General features: G+C 33.7%; 2 protein-coding genes across 3 annotated transcripts; one reads left to right on the top strand and one right to left on the bottom strand.

The window, feature by feature from the left end:
• The first annotated feature begins 11,475 nt into the window (after positions 1 to 11,475).
• LOC112695651 (uncharacterized) lies at positions 11,476 to 12,723 on the top strand. The gene has a single exon (XM_025748079.3). The coding sequence runs from the start codon at positions 11,850 to 11,852 to the stop codon at positions 12,510 to 12,512; it is 663 nt and encodes a 220-aa protein (XP_025603864.1). The 5' UTR covers positions 11,476 to 11,849; the 3' UTR covers positions 12,513 to 12,723.
• A 1,344-nt stretch (positions 12,724 to 14,067) lies between these two features.
• LOC112695650 (pectin acetylesterase 3) lies at positions 14,068 to 18,645 on the bottom strand. Of its 2 annotated transcripts, XM_025748075.3 has the most exons (14): positions 18,129 to 18,645; positions 17,966 to 18,048; positions 17,759 to 17,888; positions 17,589 to 17,662; positions 17,277 to 17,363; positions 17,077 to 17,201; positions 16,921 to 16,981; positions 16,676 to 16,729; positions 16,512 to 16,589; positions 16,292 to 16,397; positions 16,055 to 16,200; positions 15,582 to 15,685; positions 14,911 to 14,949; positions 14,068 to 14,588 (listed from the first exon to the last, which is right to left on the bottom strand). In XM_025748075.3, the coding sequence occupies exons 1-14, from the start codon at positions 18,328 to 18,330 to the stop codon at positions 14,423 to 14,425; spliced, it is 1,455 nt and encodes a 484-aa protein (XP_025603860.1). In that variant the 5' UTR covers positions 18,331 to 18,645; the 3' UTR covers positions 14,068 to 14,422. The 2 variants fall into 2 exon arrangements, with proteins under 2 accessions (XP_025603860.1, XP_025603862.1); XM_025748077.3 differs by lacking the exons at positions 14,068 to 14,588; positions 14,911 to 14,949 and having other exon boundaries at positions 15,371 to 15,685.
• Positions 18,646 to 19,675: the final 1,030 nt, after the last annotated feature.

Genomic DNA, 19,675 nt, shown 5'->3' with positions numbered 1-19,675 from the left:
TAAAAAATTAATTGGGTCTAATTTATTTCAAAAATTAGTTTAACAGATAAGAATTGTCTCATATTTATAGAGATTATAAAGTTTTTAATTATAGACAATGTAAAATTTAATAGTTTAAATACTCAATAAAAAAATCTAATATACATACTTACCGATAGAAATTTACATGTAATTATTTTTACATGTGAAATTGTTAGTTGAAAATCGTTAAATAATAATTTAATTAAATATATTAAATAATTTAATAATATTTAATTAACAATTTCATATAAAAATATCTGTATGTGAATTTTTATCATATTTACTATTTCAAGATGCTTTTATAGGTTTTTTTTTGTCAATAATAACACTTATTATTGGGTCCTCATTTTATATCAAATTCTTGGTGTTATGTATAATAATTATAATTATATATGGTGTAGAATAATAGTAAAGTGTGACATAATTATTGTTATGAATGGAAGTATTATACAATGAGTGATGAAATGTCATGGTTAAAGGAAAGTATTGTCGTTTTCTGTGTATGGCTTTGAAAGTTCGAGTGTTTTCATCCGCGCGCGGTTGCTACATGGTGCTATATGTATAGGAATAATTGAAAGAAGCATATAGTGATGATATAATTTTCTTGAAAAGAAAATGCGTACTGCCAAATTAAATAAGAGACATCAAAGTCAAAAGGCAAAGAAACATGCATGTGTATTGTGAAACGTGACAATACTTAGATTTCTTTAGGCACCTACCTTGATATTTTGGACCAAAGATATCAAATGAAGCGTGAAAACTATTTCCAGTAGCATGTAGCATAATAGAGTTGAGTGAGAGATTTTCATAACTATATTTTTTATCACTGCATTATATTATATTAATTTAAACCACAATTTTCCTTTATGTTTATCATTTTCAGAAATTTTAATTTATAATAAGAATATTATTTCTTTTTTCCAGCTATATATTACAAGGACAATACTGAACAAGCTAAGTTGCCATTGTTTTTTATTTCATCCAATTTAAACTTTATCATCTTAGAAAATTATTTAATTTTCTAATTTATTTGTGAACAATATATATTAATTATAATTATAAATTATATTATTTTAAATTAAACGACCTATGTAATGGTAATCTCATTTATTATTATAAATACTAAATTAAATAAATCATAATTACTTTTGATTTATAATTAAATAAAAATAAAATCAGATATTATTTTTTGGGCTTTAGATACTATTTTTATTTGGATTTTAGAGTTTAATGGATATCATGCTCAAATATAAATAGTGACTTCAGCCAAGATCTCAGTTCTCAATATACTAAAGTCGCCTCAGCAACTCTTTCTCCATCAAATAAGTTGCAATTCAGCCACCCTATTAGGGATATAAAAGAAGTTTTGGTTGAGGAAGGCTGAGATAACTCTTCTATTAATTTCTATTTTATATGAGTAAAAGTACGCTTTCACATTATAATATATATAATTTTTGGTGATTTAATATGAATAATCTAGATTATAAAATAATTTATTCCAATAATATCATGCATGCATGCAAACATAATGTATAGTGATGCTCCTCGTTAACTATTTTTCTGCACTCGTCTAATTAATATAATTCTCTTTAATTAATATAAAGAAAAGAAAAATTAATCTTGTGTTATATCATTTTAAAAAAGCATGTGCTAAAAATAATTGTTATACAATTTTTTTATTCTTAATTGATTGATCTAACCCTAAAGAAATTAAAGATCGACTACTAGACGAATTTGATATTAATAAGAAATTTACACAGCACTTGTATATTATTGTTATGCAATCTGTGAACATTATTTCTTATAAGGGAAAATGTAATGACTAAGTAAAACAACATGAGTGAGTGACCATGAAATTTGGTGTGATAGTGTTATCAATGATCTTCAATAATGTATTGCATTGCATTGTGCATGTCACGTCTTAGTTGCCACACACACAATATCTCGGACCCATCAAACGGTGATTTTGACAAATAAATTAAAGCACGTGTTAATTAATTAGTTCATCTTGGTAATTAATTTGATTAGTTTACAAATTGTATATATAATTATAATTTTAATGAAATATATAATAGAAAATGAATGAGCCAGCACTCTAGTTAAAATGTTGGATCATTTTAGTTCCTTTGGAGGCTCTATCTTTCTAGCAAATCATAATGTGGAAAATGCTTAATTATAATATGAGTAGATTAATTTTATTTGATTACTTCATTGTAATAAATGACAAACTCAAAAAATGCCGATATTACCAAAGGTTTTCACAATAGCTGTGTCCAAAGATAGTGAAATGAGACTTTTCATCCTATTTAAAAAATGATTACTAAACACAAAATAAGATTGGATCATTATGAAACTTAGTGTATAAATTTATGACGTGTAAACAATCTAATGGCAGAAACCTATCCACACCAACCGTCTGGTCCCCTTTCTTAAAAACAAATCATCATTAATCACTAAATCAACGGTCGGTGAGCCTCCCAGTATTTCTAAACTTCATCCCACCAAAAAAATTCATTTTAAAAAATACAATTTTTTTCCTAAATGTATTAACATTTGTCAATTTCTCCTTATAATTAAGTGGTAGAGAAGAATAAAATGAAGGCTAATCTCAATTTCAAGCCGTTACATTGTTGACATGATGACAATTATTTATATTTAGAAGAGAAAAAAAAAAAAAAAAAAGAAGAAGTGGGTGGCTGATGAAAACCAAAACCTAGAAAATGAAGAATATAAATATGAGGGGCCAGTGGCCTGCAAGAGTGAATGGAAGGGTCCCACTCTCGCAATCAAATGAATGAATTACAATAATTATTAAGCGTTGGATCCCCCTCTTAATAGCCACGTGGTTCATAATACTTCATCTAAGAAGCTTCTAACAATCTACTAATTAACTACCTCTGCCTCTCTTTTAAGCTTTAACTTCGTTATGAATGGATATGTATCATCAATTAAATCGGATTAATTAATTTGTAGTAAAAAAAATTTAATATGAACATACAATTTCCTTTTTGTTGGTTTAATTTTATGAAAAATTCTCCACATACAGACGTTTTTCTATACAAATTTTTATAAGTGTACATTTTTTTTTCTTCTTGTGCACGTTCTTCTTTTTCTTTTTTTTCTTCTTCTTCTTCCTCTTCTTCTTCTTTTTTTTCATTTCTTACATTTTCTTTCTCTTTCTTCAACTATTACTGCACGTTTTCATTGCATCTTCTTTTTCTTCTTGCTGCACATTCTTCTTCCTCTTGCTCTTCTTCTTCTTTTTTTTTTGTTTCTTGCCTTCTCTTTCTCCTTTTTTCAACTGCTACTGCACGTTTTCACTGCACCTTCTTCTTCTTCTTATTGCATGTTCTTCTTCCTCTTCTTCTTCTTCTTCTCTTCTTCTTCTTATTCTTTTCTTTCGTTTCTTGTCTTCTCTTTCTCCTTATTCATTTACGTACTTTTCTCTCTGTTTTCTTTCTTCGTTATTCTCGATTTCTATTATTTTTTGACCTCAAACTCTGAAATCGTTTTTGAAGAAGAAGAAGTAGCAAAAGATGAGGAGGAGAAAGAGAAAGAGTTCTAAATTATATATATGGTGTACTTCAACGAATTTTGGGTGTATTTCTTAAATCCTTTGGGTGTAGTTTTTGTAATCCTTTGGGTGTATTTCTGTAATCCTTTGGGTGTATTTCTATAATCGTTTGGATGAATTCCTATAACTGTTTGGGTGTATTTCTGTAATCATTTGAGTGTATTTCTGTAATTGTTTGGGTGTATTTCTAAAGTTCTATAATCTTCAAATTTGGCAAGAAATTCGTTTTCATAGAGAAAGAAAAAAAAGAGTCGTTTATAATGCATAGTGAGTAGCGCGCTTTAGAAACAGGAAGTGGTTGAATAACGTGCATTTATTTACTCTTAAATGTGAGAGTGTAATATATATTTTTTATTGAACTTATACTAACTTATAAAACTTATAAGTAAAAAAGATTTATATGTGTAACAGACCTCTTAATTTTATATATTGCTTTTGAATAATGTGATATCCTTGTTTTATTGTTGCTGTTTGTCCGATTTAGAAGGCACTGAATCGGGGTCATATTCATGCATATAATAAGATAAATTCAATGAAAAATGTGAAAGGAAAAACGTAATAAAACGCGGACAGGTGTCTTTAAAATTGAAATAGGCTATTTATCTGTTGTGGTAGGAAACAGGAAAAAGAGCAAAGTTCCATCAGCAAAGTTGCACGTGGAGAGAATTCTCAATCTTATGGTTATGGTTAAATAATAAAAAATAAATAAACGAAACCCGTGGAAAAGGGTAAGGTAGAGAGAGGGCAAGAATGGAGTGTGTTACTGTTCTCATCATAAACCAAACAGTCATACTCATACCGTCTCTCATAATAATAACTTTCAAGTCTTATCCTTTTTGTGGATACCAAGGTTATATAATTCCAAAATCATAAAATGTTGCTTCGTTGTTAAAAATATTATAGACAAAAATATAAATTAATAAAAAATTACGTATAATTGTCTTATATAAAATTAATAGTTAATAATTATCGCATATTAATTTAATCAAATATATTAAATTATTCGACAATTTTTTGTTATTAATTTTATATAAATATAATTTTACATAAATTTTTACCGTTAAATTAGTAAAGATTCGCCAAACTTTTTTCGTGAATTTTGCATTCTTTCTATTATTTTTTATAATTTTTGCAAAATTATATTAAACTTGTAAAATGCTAAATATAAAAAATTAATGAACAAATAAATTTTTATATAAAATCATTTACACATATTTTGTAAAGTATCAGATTCTTGAGGAAAGAGAAGAGATAAGAGCTTTGAGAGCTCATAGAAGAAAGATGAGAGAAGGGTGTAGAAAAGAGTGGAAGAGAACAATACTGTTATTGATTATTTGATTGTGAAAAGGAAAAGAATGAGGAGCCAATGGAATATTTGTACAATATATACAATGGAGGTTTATGGAGTATTAGAGATATAACAATTAGTGTTGTATTTTCCCATTAGTTGAAACTTTTGGGATGAGTGGTATCATGCCATTGTATTAGAACGCTTGATCCGAAAGGTCAAGAGTTCGAAACTTGGTGAATTCCAAATTTAGTTTAAGTTTTTGGAAAGATGTTTATTATCCCTAGTACTCGGATGGTTATTCTAGATAGTATGAGAGATGTTCATTTTATAACACAATAACACAGATTGTTGAGGCTGGGAGCAACTAACTATGGGTGAGTGTAATTGATTAAGTGTAACTGATTGCTGAGTTGTCATTAACAGCTTCTAACTGCTTAACAGTTTTGTAACTGCTTTTGGAGTTATCTGGCTATATACACTTACATGCCCCCTGAAACCAAGGGCCACCTTAAGTGCTCCAGACATTAAGGTGTTGCTTCAAACACCCTTAATGAATCCCTAAACCTCAGGAAAGCAGCTGCCGGGAGAGACTTTGTTAGAGTATCTGCTAGTTGATCTTGAGCTGGAATTTGCTGGGATTTGTTGCGTAGAATTGGATTTGTTGATAATAGAACAACACTCTGATTGTCATAGTAGACTACAGGCTTGGTAGAACAAGAGAGTTTTATTTCTCCTAGCAAATTTTGTAACCAAATGATCTTACTTACAGCATCTGAGATGCCCCTGAATTCTGCTTCAGTGCTGTTTTTGGATACTGCAGTTTGTTTTCTGCTCGCCCATGATACTAAGTTTGGTCCCAAGTAAATTTCATAGCCATTTGTTGACTTTCGGTCATCAATATCACTGGCCCAGTTTGAGTCACAGAATCCGTATATTCTGAGGTTGGTGAATTTGCTGAATCGCAGTCTGTGGTGTATGGTTCCTGCTAGATATCTGAGAATCCGCTTGATAGCCTTCCAATGGGATTCAAGGGGATTATAAAGAAACTGTGCTACTTTGTTTACTGAGAATGAGATTTCTGGTCTGGTTATTGTGGCATATTATAGGCCACCAACAATTGACCTATACACTGTGAGGTTGGTAAATGCAGTGTCACCAAAGGCAGAGAGTTACAGGGAGGAGGTCATAGGGGTTGGGACGGATTTTGCATTGCTCATATCAGCTTTCTTTAGTAGGTCTCTAATGTATTTGGTTTGTTTTAGTGTGACAGTGACTGTGGAGCTTTTGTGGACTTCAATTCCGAGAAAATAGTGCATTTTTTCCAAGGCTTTTTAGTGAAAAGGTGTTGTGCAACTGTGCCATAAGGGTGGTAATCTTACTTTCAGAAGAGTCAGTGACTAGTATATCATCAACATAGACAAGAATGTAAAAGGCAGAGGTAGCTGTCAGTTTGGTGAAAAGGGATACATTGGATTTAGTGCTTGTGAAGCCAAATTGGTTGAAAGCAGCACTTAATTTTGTGAACTGTGCCCTTGGAACTTGCTTGAGCCCGTAGAGCGATCTTTGGAGCTTACAAACTTGATGTTTGTTAGAGGAGACAAAACCCTCAGGTTGTTGCATGAATACATCTTCATAAAGATCACCATTCAAGAATGCATTGTTGAAATCAAACTGGTGAATTTTCCATCCCTTGGCTAGCGCTATGCTTAACATGATTCTAACCGTCGCATGTCTCACTACTGGACTGAAGATCTGATCATAGTCCACTCCTTGCTTCTGATGAAACCCCTTTGCCACAAATCTGGCCTTGTATTTCTGGATGCTGCCGTCTGGATTCTTTTTGACTCGAAACACCCATTTGCAGCCTATGGGAGCTGAGTGAGCTGGAGGATCGACAAGCCGCCAGGTACGGTTCTTTTGTAAAGTTGAGAACTCCTCTTCCATGGCTTCTCTCCAGTGTGGGGTACTAAGGGCTTGTTCTATTGACTTTGGCAGGGTCTGATCTGCACATTCTTCCGCAGCTGAGGCTAAGGTAGTTGTGAACACTCGTGGCTTAAAGTTGCCATTTTTGCTTCTAGTCACCATTGCATGTGTGTTCTGGGCGGCTGGTGCTGGAAGGATTCTTTCTATAACTGCCTGCAATAGAGGGTTAGAGGAATTTGCAGTGGCAGAAGAGTCAGTGGCTGCATTGTACTCAGTGACTGCAACAGATACATCAGGTAATAAATTAGATACAGCATTGATATTATTGGAAGGTGTATCATGAATGTCTATGCATGCAGGTGAGGGAGAGGGATTAGGGGAAGGGTGGGGTTAGGGGATTTGGCAAAATATGAAGGTTGAGGGTGGGGAGATGACTGGGTTGGTTGGTTTAGGTGGTGGGGTTTTGAATAAAGTTGGGTAAGAAAATTCATGCTCCCAGAAATTTACGTTTTTTGACATATAAACTCTGCCAGATGGGGATAGGCACTTGTAGCCTTTGTGATCTGAATTGTACCTTATGGAGATGCATTTATGAGATTTGTGATCAAATTTGTGTTTGTTGTATGATTTTAATAAGGGATAACATGTGCACCCGAAAGATCTTAGGTGCTGATAGTCAGGTTTGGTGTGGAAGAAGGTTTCAAGAGGAGTTTTAAAGTTGAGGACTTGGGTGGGTAAGCAATTTATCAGGAAGATTGCAGTTAGGATGGCTTCATCCCAAAATGAGAGAGGTAGAGAGGCTTGAGAGAGTAGGGTGAGACAGATTTCGATTAGATGTCAGTGTTTTCGCTCAACACACCCATTTTGCTGGTGTGTGTGAGAGCAAGTGAGTCGGTGTTGAATTCCTTGGTTTGCAAGGTGCTGGGTGAAAAGTTTTGAAAGGTATTCACCATGATTGTCTGTTTGAAGAGCTTTGATTTTGTGGCCAGTTCTAGTTTCAATCATGGTTTGAAATTGACAGAAGACTGAGAAGGTTTGGGACTTGATTTGTAGTAGATAGGTACATGTGTATCTGCTGAATGCATCTATGAAACATGCATAGTATCTGTAACCGGATTTACTGGGTATTGGGGCAGGCCCCCAAAGGTCGGAGTAGATAAGTTCTAAGGGTATGGTGTATTGTGTTTGGGAGGGAGGGAATGGGAGTTAGTGTATTTTGCTGGTGCAGCAAGGTGCACAGGTTGTAGTAATGGGAGTGATGTCCTGGGGTGAGTGAATGTTGAGGCTAGCCAAAACGGTTTTGGTGACTTTGGTGGAGGGATGGCTAAGTTGTTTGTGCCAAAGGTCTAGAGAGTTGTTGATATTGGTGCTTGTGATTTGGTTGAGTGGGGTTTCAGTTGTTGTTTTGGTAGTGACAGTGGTATGTGTGATTTGATTAGGTGAGATTTTGGCTGGGTAAGGGTTACGGTAAGGGGAATTGGCTGGGTGATTGCCATGAGTATGTGGAGCATTACTTGAGTTTGTTGTTATTTCACAAGAATTCAATGCAGCCTCAGTTGGAGGTTTGTCATGGCAGTCATTGTTCATTGTAGTATTGGAATCAAATGCACAATGATTTAAAAATGCAGTAGTACAGTTAAGAGTGTTGGAAAAAGTGTTTGTATTGAATTGGGAAGAAATTGTATCAAAGTTTGCATTTACATTTGAGTCTTCATGGACATTCTTATTAACACTAATTTAGACACTAGAGCTGGTTGTATTATTAGCACTTTCTATTGACTTGCTGCAACTTGTTTTTTTGTTTTTTTTTTATTTTTCTTTTCTTTCAACTCATGACAGCAGACCACATGTTTTTCTTCTTTTTCACTTGGTACAGCTTTTTCTTTTTCAACTTTGCAACTTGGTCTTTGAACCTGAATGTCATCAAATCTATACCGTCCATTCCTAAGTCTGCCTTGCAGCATAATTTTTTTGGATTTCTGACATTTTACAGCACATAGGTAAGACCAAAATTTAAAAAATACTCCATTATCTAATGTAAACTTTGATACACTGATTAGATTTTTTGAAATTGTGGGAACATGAAGCAAATTCTGAAGTTTGAAGATTTTGTTTGACATAGATGCATGAATGATAGACCTTCCAATATTAGCAATTCTGATACCTTTTTCATTACTTCCAAACACCTATTCTGGTCCCTGATATTCTGAGCTGTTGATCAGATTCAATTGATCGAATGTGATGTGGTGAGAGGCTTCTGAATTCGGATACCATCCTAGATCTGAGCTGGTGGCTAGAGTGGTGAGCAGTGCTTGAGGATTTTGGTTTGTTTGCTGAGGTTGTTAAGGTGGCTGCTTGTATGGCTGAGCATGTGGGCTTTGGGGTTGGTAATAGGGCTGGGCTGGTTGGTTGGGTTGGTGATAGGGCTAGACCTTTTGGTTTTGTTGGTGAAATCTATCATTTGGTGGTGGAGGTCCAGTGTTGGGGTGTTGGAGTTGTGGATTCTGGTAATCCAGATTGAATCTATGATAGCACTGCCACACAGTATGACCTATCCTCTCACACAGTTGGCACTGGGTCTATTGTTCTGCCACCACGATCTGCCTGATCTGAAGGAGTTTCTTCCTCTGCCTTTTCGACCTGTTTGACCTCTACCATAGTCTCTTGGGTAACTCTCATACGGTGCTTCAGCTTGATATTCCACTGCTTCATTACTTGAATCAAGTTTCTTGTGCACTAGATTTGCATGCACCATATTCAGATTTGCTTTGTGAAATCTCTCATTCACTTCTTCCTACGCTAGCAGTTGTGATTCTAAGTCATTGATGGACATATGATCGGATCTTCCATTAACCATGGTGATAAAGGCACTGAATTCTTCATCTAATCCTTCGAGTGTGTATTCAAAATATTCTTCTTTCGTTAACGGAGCCCAAGAACAGAGAGAGTGTTTGCTACCTTATTAATCTTTGTGATGAACTCTACAGCGGATGAACCGTGCTTCTTGATTGATTTCAGCTGAGCTTTCAGCAACTTGATCTTTGATTTTATTCTTACTGCAAAGTGTTCTTCAAGAACTTCCCAGATTTCATGAGCATATTGACATTCAACTACTTTGTTTACAAAGAATTCGTCCATTGTAGACAGCATCCATACTACAAGACATTCATCTCTTTGCTCTCATTCTTCAAATTCTGGAGTCACCTGCTCTGCTTCTTGATCTTCCACTGAGTTGTATTTTCTTGGCATTGAGCATGCTGAGATATGACTTTGTAATCAATTTACTTTTATGCAGGCTATGACTTGTCTATTCCAGACTTTGAAATTGTCTTCATCTAACTTGATTGTTGCAGAAAAATTTGCAATTGCAGCCATAGGTGAAGTTGAACGAGCTTGCGTTGCGAAAGAGTTGGGTAGAGCCATGGATCAGAATCAAAGCTCTGATACCATGTAAGGTATCAGATTCTTGAAGAAGGAGAAAAGATAAGAGCTTTGAGAGCTCAGAGAAGGAAGATGAGAGAAGAGTATAGAAGAGAATGAAAGAGAACAATACTGTTATTGATTACTTGATTGTGAAAAACTGATCATTAAGGAGATACAATGAAAATATTTATAAGGTGTGATTATAGATTGTTGAGATTGGGAACAACTAACTAAGGGTGAGTATAATTGATTAAGTGTAACTGATAGCTGAGTTGTCATTAACAGCTTCTATCTGTTTAACAGTTTTGTAACTACTTTTGGAGTTATCTGGCTATATACACTTACATATTTAACATATATTTTATATTTTAAAATATATTTTATTTAAATAACTAAGTCGGTGATTATTTTAGTGTAAACGAGACATAAGTTATAGTTATTTACTTGCTCGTCATTTAATTTGTTATTCTTTTTATATCGGTAGATTTCAATTTTTATTGTATGTATCGTTATTAAGCTCCTGGTATTTATTTGAACTAATTTAATATGAGAGAAATCAATGCATTTAACAGAAGAAAGTAAATTTTTACAACATATTTATATAGAGATTAAAATATCATCATTTTATTAGAATTTAATATGACAGAAATATTTAGTAATTAAAATAAATTAATAAAAAATAATCAAAATTTATTTATTTAATATTTATTACTTATTATAACTTATAATAACTAATGATTATTAAATAAAATAAATTTTGACTTTTTTTTTGTTATTTCTTTAACATTATCGTTAATATGTTTTAACAGTAGTTTTAATTTCTTAAGGTTACAGTAGAATTAAATGTAAATGATCAATCTCCCAGAAAGAAAAGAAAAGGAAAAAGGCTGTACTGTTGTCCCCATGAATGCATATATACATAAACTTTAGAATTTTACATTGTATTACTTGTCATATATTTTAATTCTGTGTTGATAAGTAATGCTACGTATACACTAAAATTAGTCATTAAAATCAATTTCTAATATAAAATATATGTTAAAATATAAATATATAAATAAAATAAATTAAATCACATATGTATTTATACATAAATATATTGATAGGTGATTTTAGTGACTAATTTTAATGTATAAATAGTATTTTTATTTTAATTTTGACTGAATTCCGCGTACACTGCGCGTGTGAAAATATAAAAATATTTGCTTAATTTATTCATATACAATTACGTAGGGGGGGGATGTGTGATCAACTGTCGATAGATAAATTGGAAATTTGGAATGAGTTTAGAAATAAACCAGAGGTTGTAACTGTAACTAATCCCGAAACTAAGATGATGATAGTATTATTATTTTAAAATAGTAAGCATATGAATTGCGATGTGTGACCAAGAAAATAAAAAATAAAAAAGAGAAAAGAAAGTAATAAAGGGAAAGGGGCCGGTGATGGAGAATGAAGGAGGTAAAAGCATAAATAGGGTGCTCCATCCAACCTGATTCTCTACTATTATTCAAACCACGCTATACTTAGCTTTACTGCACCATAATAACAACCTTTCTTTCTTTCTTTCTGAGCCACACACACACACACACACTTCACTTCTCTCACTCACTCATCATGTCTACATGTCACTCTTGGATGCAAGACCTGGAGGAGGAGGAGGACGACGATGGCGGATTATTCTATCATCACCCTCACAACTTGTCGAGGCTGTCCGTTTGTACCACCAGCAGCTCCATGTGCGGGGTGGATGATGATGCCATGATGATGTCACGCTTGTCCATAGAAGACTACGAAGACGACGGGGACGAGGCAGATGGAGAACTCTCTGGAGGAGAAGAAGAAGGATTATCACTATCCTCTGCCTCTGAAAAAGAAGACTTTCCATCATCAATTGGTAGCAGCTGCTGTTGCTCTCTGCCAAATACGCCTCCAGCAGCAAGAAGAAGGAAGAACAAGGTGTTTGGGGTGAAAGAGAAGGAGAAGGAATATGCAAGTGACAATGGGCCTGGTGATCGTGATGGGGTGGTTCTCATAACCAGGCCCAAGGGTGGCAACAAGACACTGTGTATGGGTTTGGAAGAGGTGAAGGCTTGCAGGGAACTTGGCTTCGAGTTGGAACTTCCTCCTTCACTGGAAACCAGCAGCAGCGGTGCCAACTCCCCCATCGCCAATTGGCGCATCTCTAGCCCCGGTGATGATCCACGAGAAGTGAAGGCAAGGCTCAAAGTGTGGGCGCAGGCTGTAGCACTAGCATCTGCCTCCAAATACGCCACATAATAACTCCAATTTTCTCCTTCATTCTCCCTTTCTCTTGTTCTTTTTTGGCCATTCAGTACATATATATGCTTTTGATTACATACTTTCAATGTACTAGTCTTCATCTTCAATTTTTCCAATCATGAGCCTTGCCTTCTCTTCTCACTTCTCACTTTTATCACTGCTTGTTACTTTTTCTCTCTATAAATAATACAATAGTGTTTGATCATCATGGAAAAGGCGAAAAGCTATGATCTACTCTTCACTATACTGTACAAGTGTGAATAGTCCCTGCAAAAGTGCAAGTCTTTTAGATGTTCCATCTTTTATAATATAACATTTGTATATTTTTTTCGACTTAGTTTTTAATTTCCACTGGAGCTAGCTCAACTCTTTTCAACTAATATCCTAGCAATATTTTTCACTTAAAATTGATCGTTAAAAAGAAATCTCCAAAACTAACAACAATAAAAGCATCTAAAATTCAAGTAAAAAATAATTAAAAGTGAAATAAAGTAAAACCAATTTAGAGTCTAAAATTTATACTTGAGGATTTATGATCTATAATTTAGGGTGGCTAACCGCTGGTGATGGATGAAATTGTAGTTTTTTTTTTTTAATTAGGAATGGAATTTGAACCCGCAATTTCTAGGTGAGTATGGAGATATTATGCTATTTGAATTATAGCTGGTTGGCAATGAATTTGTCGTCTTGTCCGGAAGAAAAAGAAATAAAAATAATAATTTAAAAAAAATGATGAATAAGTGAATTTTTTTAATGTATTTTATTGGACATTTTGGCCCGTTCAATATTTGTAGGCTAAATTGTTGACCGAATGGTATTAGTTCTCTAGCATTATTGTTTGATAAATATAAAATCTAAAGCTAAAATCAACTCAACTTTAAAACTTAAATTTAAATGGTAACGAATTTATTGTGTATCTCCAACCCCTTAATCTAGGCCATTTGATTGAAAAGTATTCTTGTACCAACATTTTTCTGAATGCTAATGTAAAATGATTAGTACTGTCAAATTCAAATCATAACAAGTAAACCCTTTCCTAATTTTCATGTGATTACTATTCCAGAATTGAGGTTTAATCAATATAAGATCTTCGAAATGTGAAACACAGAACAGCATCATAAATTTATCCAACTGAAAACCAGACCCACTAAATATGGGTTTAGTTCGTTCACATGTTGAACTTCTTTCTACCTTACATATGTACACGTTAAGCGTGGTTGCATACAAGCTCCTCAAACATGTGCTTGATACCGATAGACGTGTTGGAAGACTAAGAAAATAGACGCATATAATAATGGTATGGCACTTAAGTTATAGGGCAGATTGTTGACTAGAGCAACTAACTTATGGCGGTTGATTTATTTCATGTACTTATCATATTTATGTTGTTGATGTTAACACGTCCTGAACTTGCAACAACATTATTTTCTTTTAGCCCTGCAGTTCTGTAAGTAGTAATTGACTGTGTAGCTTTAATTTGTTAGGCACATTATTTCTGATTTTTTCATCAGAACTACTAGTACTCCTTGTGCAAGAGATCCAAAGTCCAAACTTTCAGAAAAGTAGTTGAGAATTTCATTACATCTTCCTTCTTTAATATCATTTCCCATCAATGATGCATGCTCACATATATGATTTATCATAGGCATGCATATCAGTATGTATCAAGATATGGAAAATGAGCCAAGAATCCCAAGATACAATTTTGGTCAATATTAATAGAACAGATGACTCTAAGCAGGTACAGATATTGAGCCCAATTTGGTAAATCTTTCCCCGTCCTGCTACAGAGGCCCATTCAAGTTATAAATTTGTTTATGTTAGTCCCTAGTGCCTACTAATAATACAGTTACAGATACAGTTAATAGTTGGTGCTGATTGAAGCATGGACAAACAAACCTTCCCAATTATGTGGAATGGCTAAAGAATCTTGATAGTACTTCTACTCTAAGGTGCAGTAGGAACATGGAAGTGGGAAACAAAGCACTTAGTAGGTATAGAGCAGGAAAAGTCAACCTGGAGGACTGAGAGGAATATATCATGGTGGTGGTGGTGGATGTGTCATCACTTTCACTGCAAAGGAAAGGAGGGGAGACACATGAGACTTTCCAGTTCCACTTGAGCAGGAATTGCAAACATGGCATTCACAAATTAAAGGCCTTGTTTGGTAATTTTCTTGACAAGTCATAAAATATGTTTGGAGAAAGAGACAACTTTTCTAAGACACTCAACTGTGTGAATTGGAATTTGGAAGAAAAGAGACGAAAATGAAGAGTTTGAAGGGTAAAAATGGACTTCATTTTACACTTGAAACCTTACACAAAATATGAGTTTACCAAACACAGCCAAAGCTAGGGAACAGGGAAGGAGTGGTAAGTGAAATAAGAGAGATAACCTTATATACTGGGAGCCAACCACGGTAGATCTACCAACACTGCAGGAAGCAGAAAAATGTGAACTAGTCTCGCATAGCAATTGGAAAAAACACACAAAAAAGGGTTCACATTCTTGGTGCACGTAAAATGGTGTGCTTGTCTTTTGTTGGTTGGGAAACTTGAGGGGAATGTCATAGACTGAACATAACAAAACAACAGCTGAAATCTAGCCCATGCTTCCAGTTTCCTACCCATGACATGTAATATGATGACTTAGATGACCAATATAAGTCCTATATTTGAACCTTATCATGAATACAATCCCATTGATAAAGAGATATCACAACTCAAGCCCCTTCATGGGGCACCTTTCAAGTCGGATCATACTTCGATATTTTCTTTCTTTTTCAGTGTGCAATGCCAATGTATCGTTTATAATTGTTTGTAATATGACATCTTCACATGGTGGCAACAGAAGCATGAATGAACAATTTTGACATTTTTGGATATTTCAAGCCAATTAAATCTTATTGACAAGATTCATTACTTGATATAATGATATATATCTAATTAATTGTATCTCCATAAATATAACAATTGAAGAATGTTAAATGCACAATTATGGCAATCACAATGATGAACTTGTAAATACCAAACTACCACATGAGGAAGCAATAAGCGCTTGACTCACTTGAAGACCAGATTATGGCAGGTTGTGTCACAGGGATAAGCACAATCAATAGCTTTGATAGTTTTTCGATCAAAAAACCAGTCTCCAACAGCAATCGCCACAGGCTGCACAATTAAAAGTGGGCTAACCGGTTAGTTGATTACTTTCTCAGAACAATAAATCCAAAAGGGGGAGGGGGTTGAAGCTTAGTGAAAAGCAATAAAATCACTTGTCCTAGAGTCAGCAAACTCAACTCTGTAATTAAAAGGCCAAACTACTGTTTTTTCAATGTTTACCTGCCATGAAATAGTTGGCATTTGATGCATTTACCTTGACCTCACAAGGCATGCAAGTTTTCTTTATTAAAAATATATTAGCTTTTAAGTGAAGGGTTCTGCTAATAAGTGTTTTAAGGCACTAAGATTCTAGGCAAATTTAAAGTGATATTACAAAATGAACCATTTTATAAGCACTGAAATCCAAATCAGGCATACCATGTCGTTAATAAGCGGAGAGTCATCAGCAAACCATGTATCTTGTCTCTCAGACTGGCAGTGAGCAAAACAAGAATTTATGAACAATCCAGTTGGAGATGACTTTGAGAAGTCTTTCACATCATTTAGCAGTTGATTTCTGAAGTCTGATTCAAAGAAGAAGCACAATGAAAGGAAATTAGACCGTTGTAGATCGATATACGTAGTGTAATTTACATAAATAGAGATCAAAATCACCTTGGAAGAACTGTATTTGAGATGAGTTACACCTTGCATGATTTGCTTTACAATCATTCCAAGAACCACTTGGATCTGCTGAATGGGGGGCTAGACTTTCTTGCACCTGATGAGGAAACAATTACAACAGATGTGTAACCTTGTAAGACATAACTAATTACACAAATCGTTAACAAAAAATTTCAGGAGAACAGTGAAACATTGTATTAACTAATATTACCTGCCATGCATCATAAGCTGCATTGAGAAGAAACAATGGAGTTTGAACATGCTGGATCAAGTTTTGAGGAAAGAAGCACTGCAAAGAGAGTTTTCATGTTCGAAATATGCAACTCTAGCAATTTCAATTTAGGAAAGGAATGACATCCAAACTAATAAAATTACCGAAGTTGGATCCAGTTGGTTGAGACAACTTTTTGGTAAGTTTTTTTGTACTTCCTACAACATAAAAAAAATCGAGAGATAACATATTTATTCAAGTTTTCTGAACCTTATATCATCATGTAAGTAGAAGCACTGAGAAAAGAATTCATCACAAGGTCAAACTCAATGACTTTTAAAATTGAGATTAGAGCTAGTATATCAACAAATATTATATCCAGATTTTTTAAAACTATTCTAGATACTACCTGTAATGTAACTACACCTCCAAACATATTCCTCAGTGTGTGCCCCCCAGACACATCAACTCTACATGACCGAACAAATAACCAATCATATCTATAATTTTTGGTGAGGGTCCGTGCTAGGAGAAATAACATAAAACAATTATATATATTACTTACGCATCAAGAAAAAATCCTGCATCACTCAAACATTTCACTTTGGTAGATTTTGGAAACATGCTTCCGAATTCATCACAATGTATTATAGATGCTAGACCACCTGCAGAGCATCCAGACAAAAGTGCCTGATATACAGTTTCGTCAATTAGCATCATGCACATTGACAGTTAAAACTAACAACATGAAGAGACATGGGAAACCTGGTTGGCTTTTTGCATTCCTTTGGACATTAATTCCTCGATTGCAGCTAGCCATATTTTTTGTCCTCGAAATTGAAGCTGATTAGCCTGAAAAGAAGTATAAATTAAGAAATCAATAGAACAATAAATTTGAAATTCAGGAATCCCTCAATAAAATCTCTTTCGGTAGAAAAGACATGTATGAGATTGAAAGTAGAGTGCATAGTTTAACTTTAGAGTAATTTTCTATGTAGCTATCATTGTTCAAACATATCTATACTTATATGTACATGAAAGGGGAAGCATGTATATGTGGTGTCATATTTTACTGACCTCATTTTGACTGTCTCCGGCGAAAGATGCTCCATCACAGTAACGAATTTTAACTCTGTTCCAGTTAAAGAAATCTGTTCACAATAGATATGATGAGAATACAGAGTTAACACACGTTGCAACCTGCATAAGTATAACTAGTATGCATGTGTAGGGTAAAAGAAAAAAACCAGGGTTTTCTTCAGGTTTATTGCTCAATATCCCCGTGAATGGCAGTGTCTTTTCCATGAATTTAAAGGAACCACGCCGAGTCGTCTTCCTAAAAACACAATTTCTGATGGTATTACACCATCCTCCTCCCTGAACCAAGACAAATTACTTGCACATATTGAAATATTGAAACAGAGACACTATAAGTATATATGTTTTGAATGTACCTCTAAGTGAATGAGCCAACTATTGGCTCCTGATCCGGATCCAGGATGAAAGTGATAGGCAGGCGATGTTCCATCCAAACATACTGCAAATGTAGTAGCACAAGAAAATATAAAGCTTACTAATTTCTTTTCACAACAAAGAGAGAGAGGAAGCAGTAGGTACCAGCTCCTTTGGCAGCAGCTCCATTGATAACAGTAATGGGCACCATGAGAGGTTGTGGCTGGGAAAGCTGCTTGCTTGAAACTGATGAGAATAAAGCATCGTTTACAAACTCAGATAGCTGAGCCTGATGCTCAGATCCATCAATGACGGAAACTAGAGACACAAAAGCAAGTGCGGCTATCACAAACACCTTCATTCTCATCGTTTCTCAGAGCTCAAAAACCTCTTTCTCTCTCCTCTCTCTGTCTTACTTTACTTATAGTGTGAACGCACCATTACTGTTTGATGCCATTATTGATTTCTAAATTATAATTATATTTTACGGATATGGTAATATGTTATTGTTGTTTAATAATATTTATTTTTGTGAGACTGTGATATGATAGGAGATAATGAGAATCTTAACTTGATTTCTTGCCGTTGCGTACGAAATAGAAGCAAACCAGACATGCTCTTGCTCTCTCTCTCTTTCCCTTTCGCCAATGCATTGCATGTCACCAAAAGATTCACCTATAATGCCCTTGTCGGTGCTTTTATTCCTTTTATATATTAAATATTACTAATTTGGAAACTTTATCATTTTTCAATTTTATTAATTAAATTCGTTTGAAGCAATTCTATTTATCCATTTAAACATGGATTGTGGATATACATACGTGATGAAATATTATCACTTTGTTTGATTATATAGCTCACTTCACTTAATGCAAGAGTATGTGTCACTTTGTTGTTATTGTTTTTAAATAGAATTTAATTATGGAGTGAATTTTTAGTCAATATCAATAAAATTTTTAATTTTAAAATTATTTTATTATTTTAAAGAGTAAAGTGTCGTTTTTATTTCTAATGTTTGAATAAGTTTTAAAGTTGTCCCTAACGTTTGAATTGTTCTATTTAAGTCCTTAATGTTTTAAAATTGACTCAATGTTGTTTTGCTATTAGAAATCTGTTAATAGAATTGACGGTAGAACAAAATTGAGACGATTTTGAAACGTTAGAGACTTAAATAGGACGAACACATTGAGGAAAAAAAACGATACATAGAAATAAATTTTAATTTTATCCTTCAATAATTATCATTTAATTATTTTTTAATCACATCTAAGTAAATTACACTTAATTTCATTAATTTTATTCTAAATAAATTTATTTTTTTATAATTTTACTCTTCAAAATTTTTACTCATCATAAAATATTTGTAGAATGACTAGTACTTAAATTTGTGGGAAAAAATGATACATATACAATAAAGTAATGTGATTTTAGTCATTTTGTAAATATTTCATGATGAGTAAAAATCTTTAAGAGTAAAATTATAAAAAAAATAAATTTATTTAGAATCAAAGTAATGTGATTAAGTGTGATTTATTTAAATGTAATTAAAAATAGTTGAATAATTATGTACAGTAAAAGATTGATATTAGTGAAGAATAAAATAAAATTTTATTTCTATGTATCGTTTTTATCCCCAAAGTTTTTGTCCTATTTAACTTCTTAACGTTTCAAAATCGTCTCAATTTTGTCCCGCCGTCAATTCCGTTAATAGA

The sequence above is a fragment of the Arachis hypogaea genome, chromosome 6, assembly GCF_003086295.3.
Source record: "Arachis hypogaea cultivar Tifrunner chromosome 6, arahy.Tifrunner.gnm2.J5K5, whole genome shotgun sequence".
Classification (NCBI taxonomy): Eukaryota; Viridiplantae; Streptophyta; class Magnoliopsida; order Fabales; family Fabaceae; genus Arachis; species Arachis hypogaea.
This window is presented reverse-complemented; position numbering and strand designations above follow the sequence as displayed.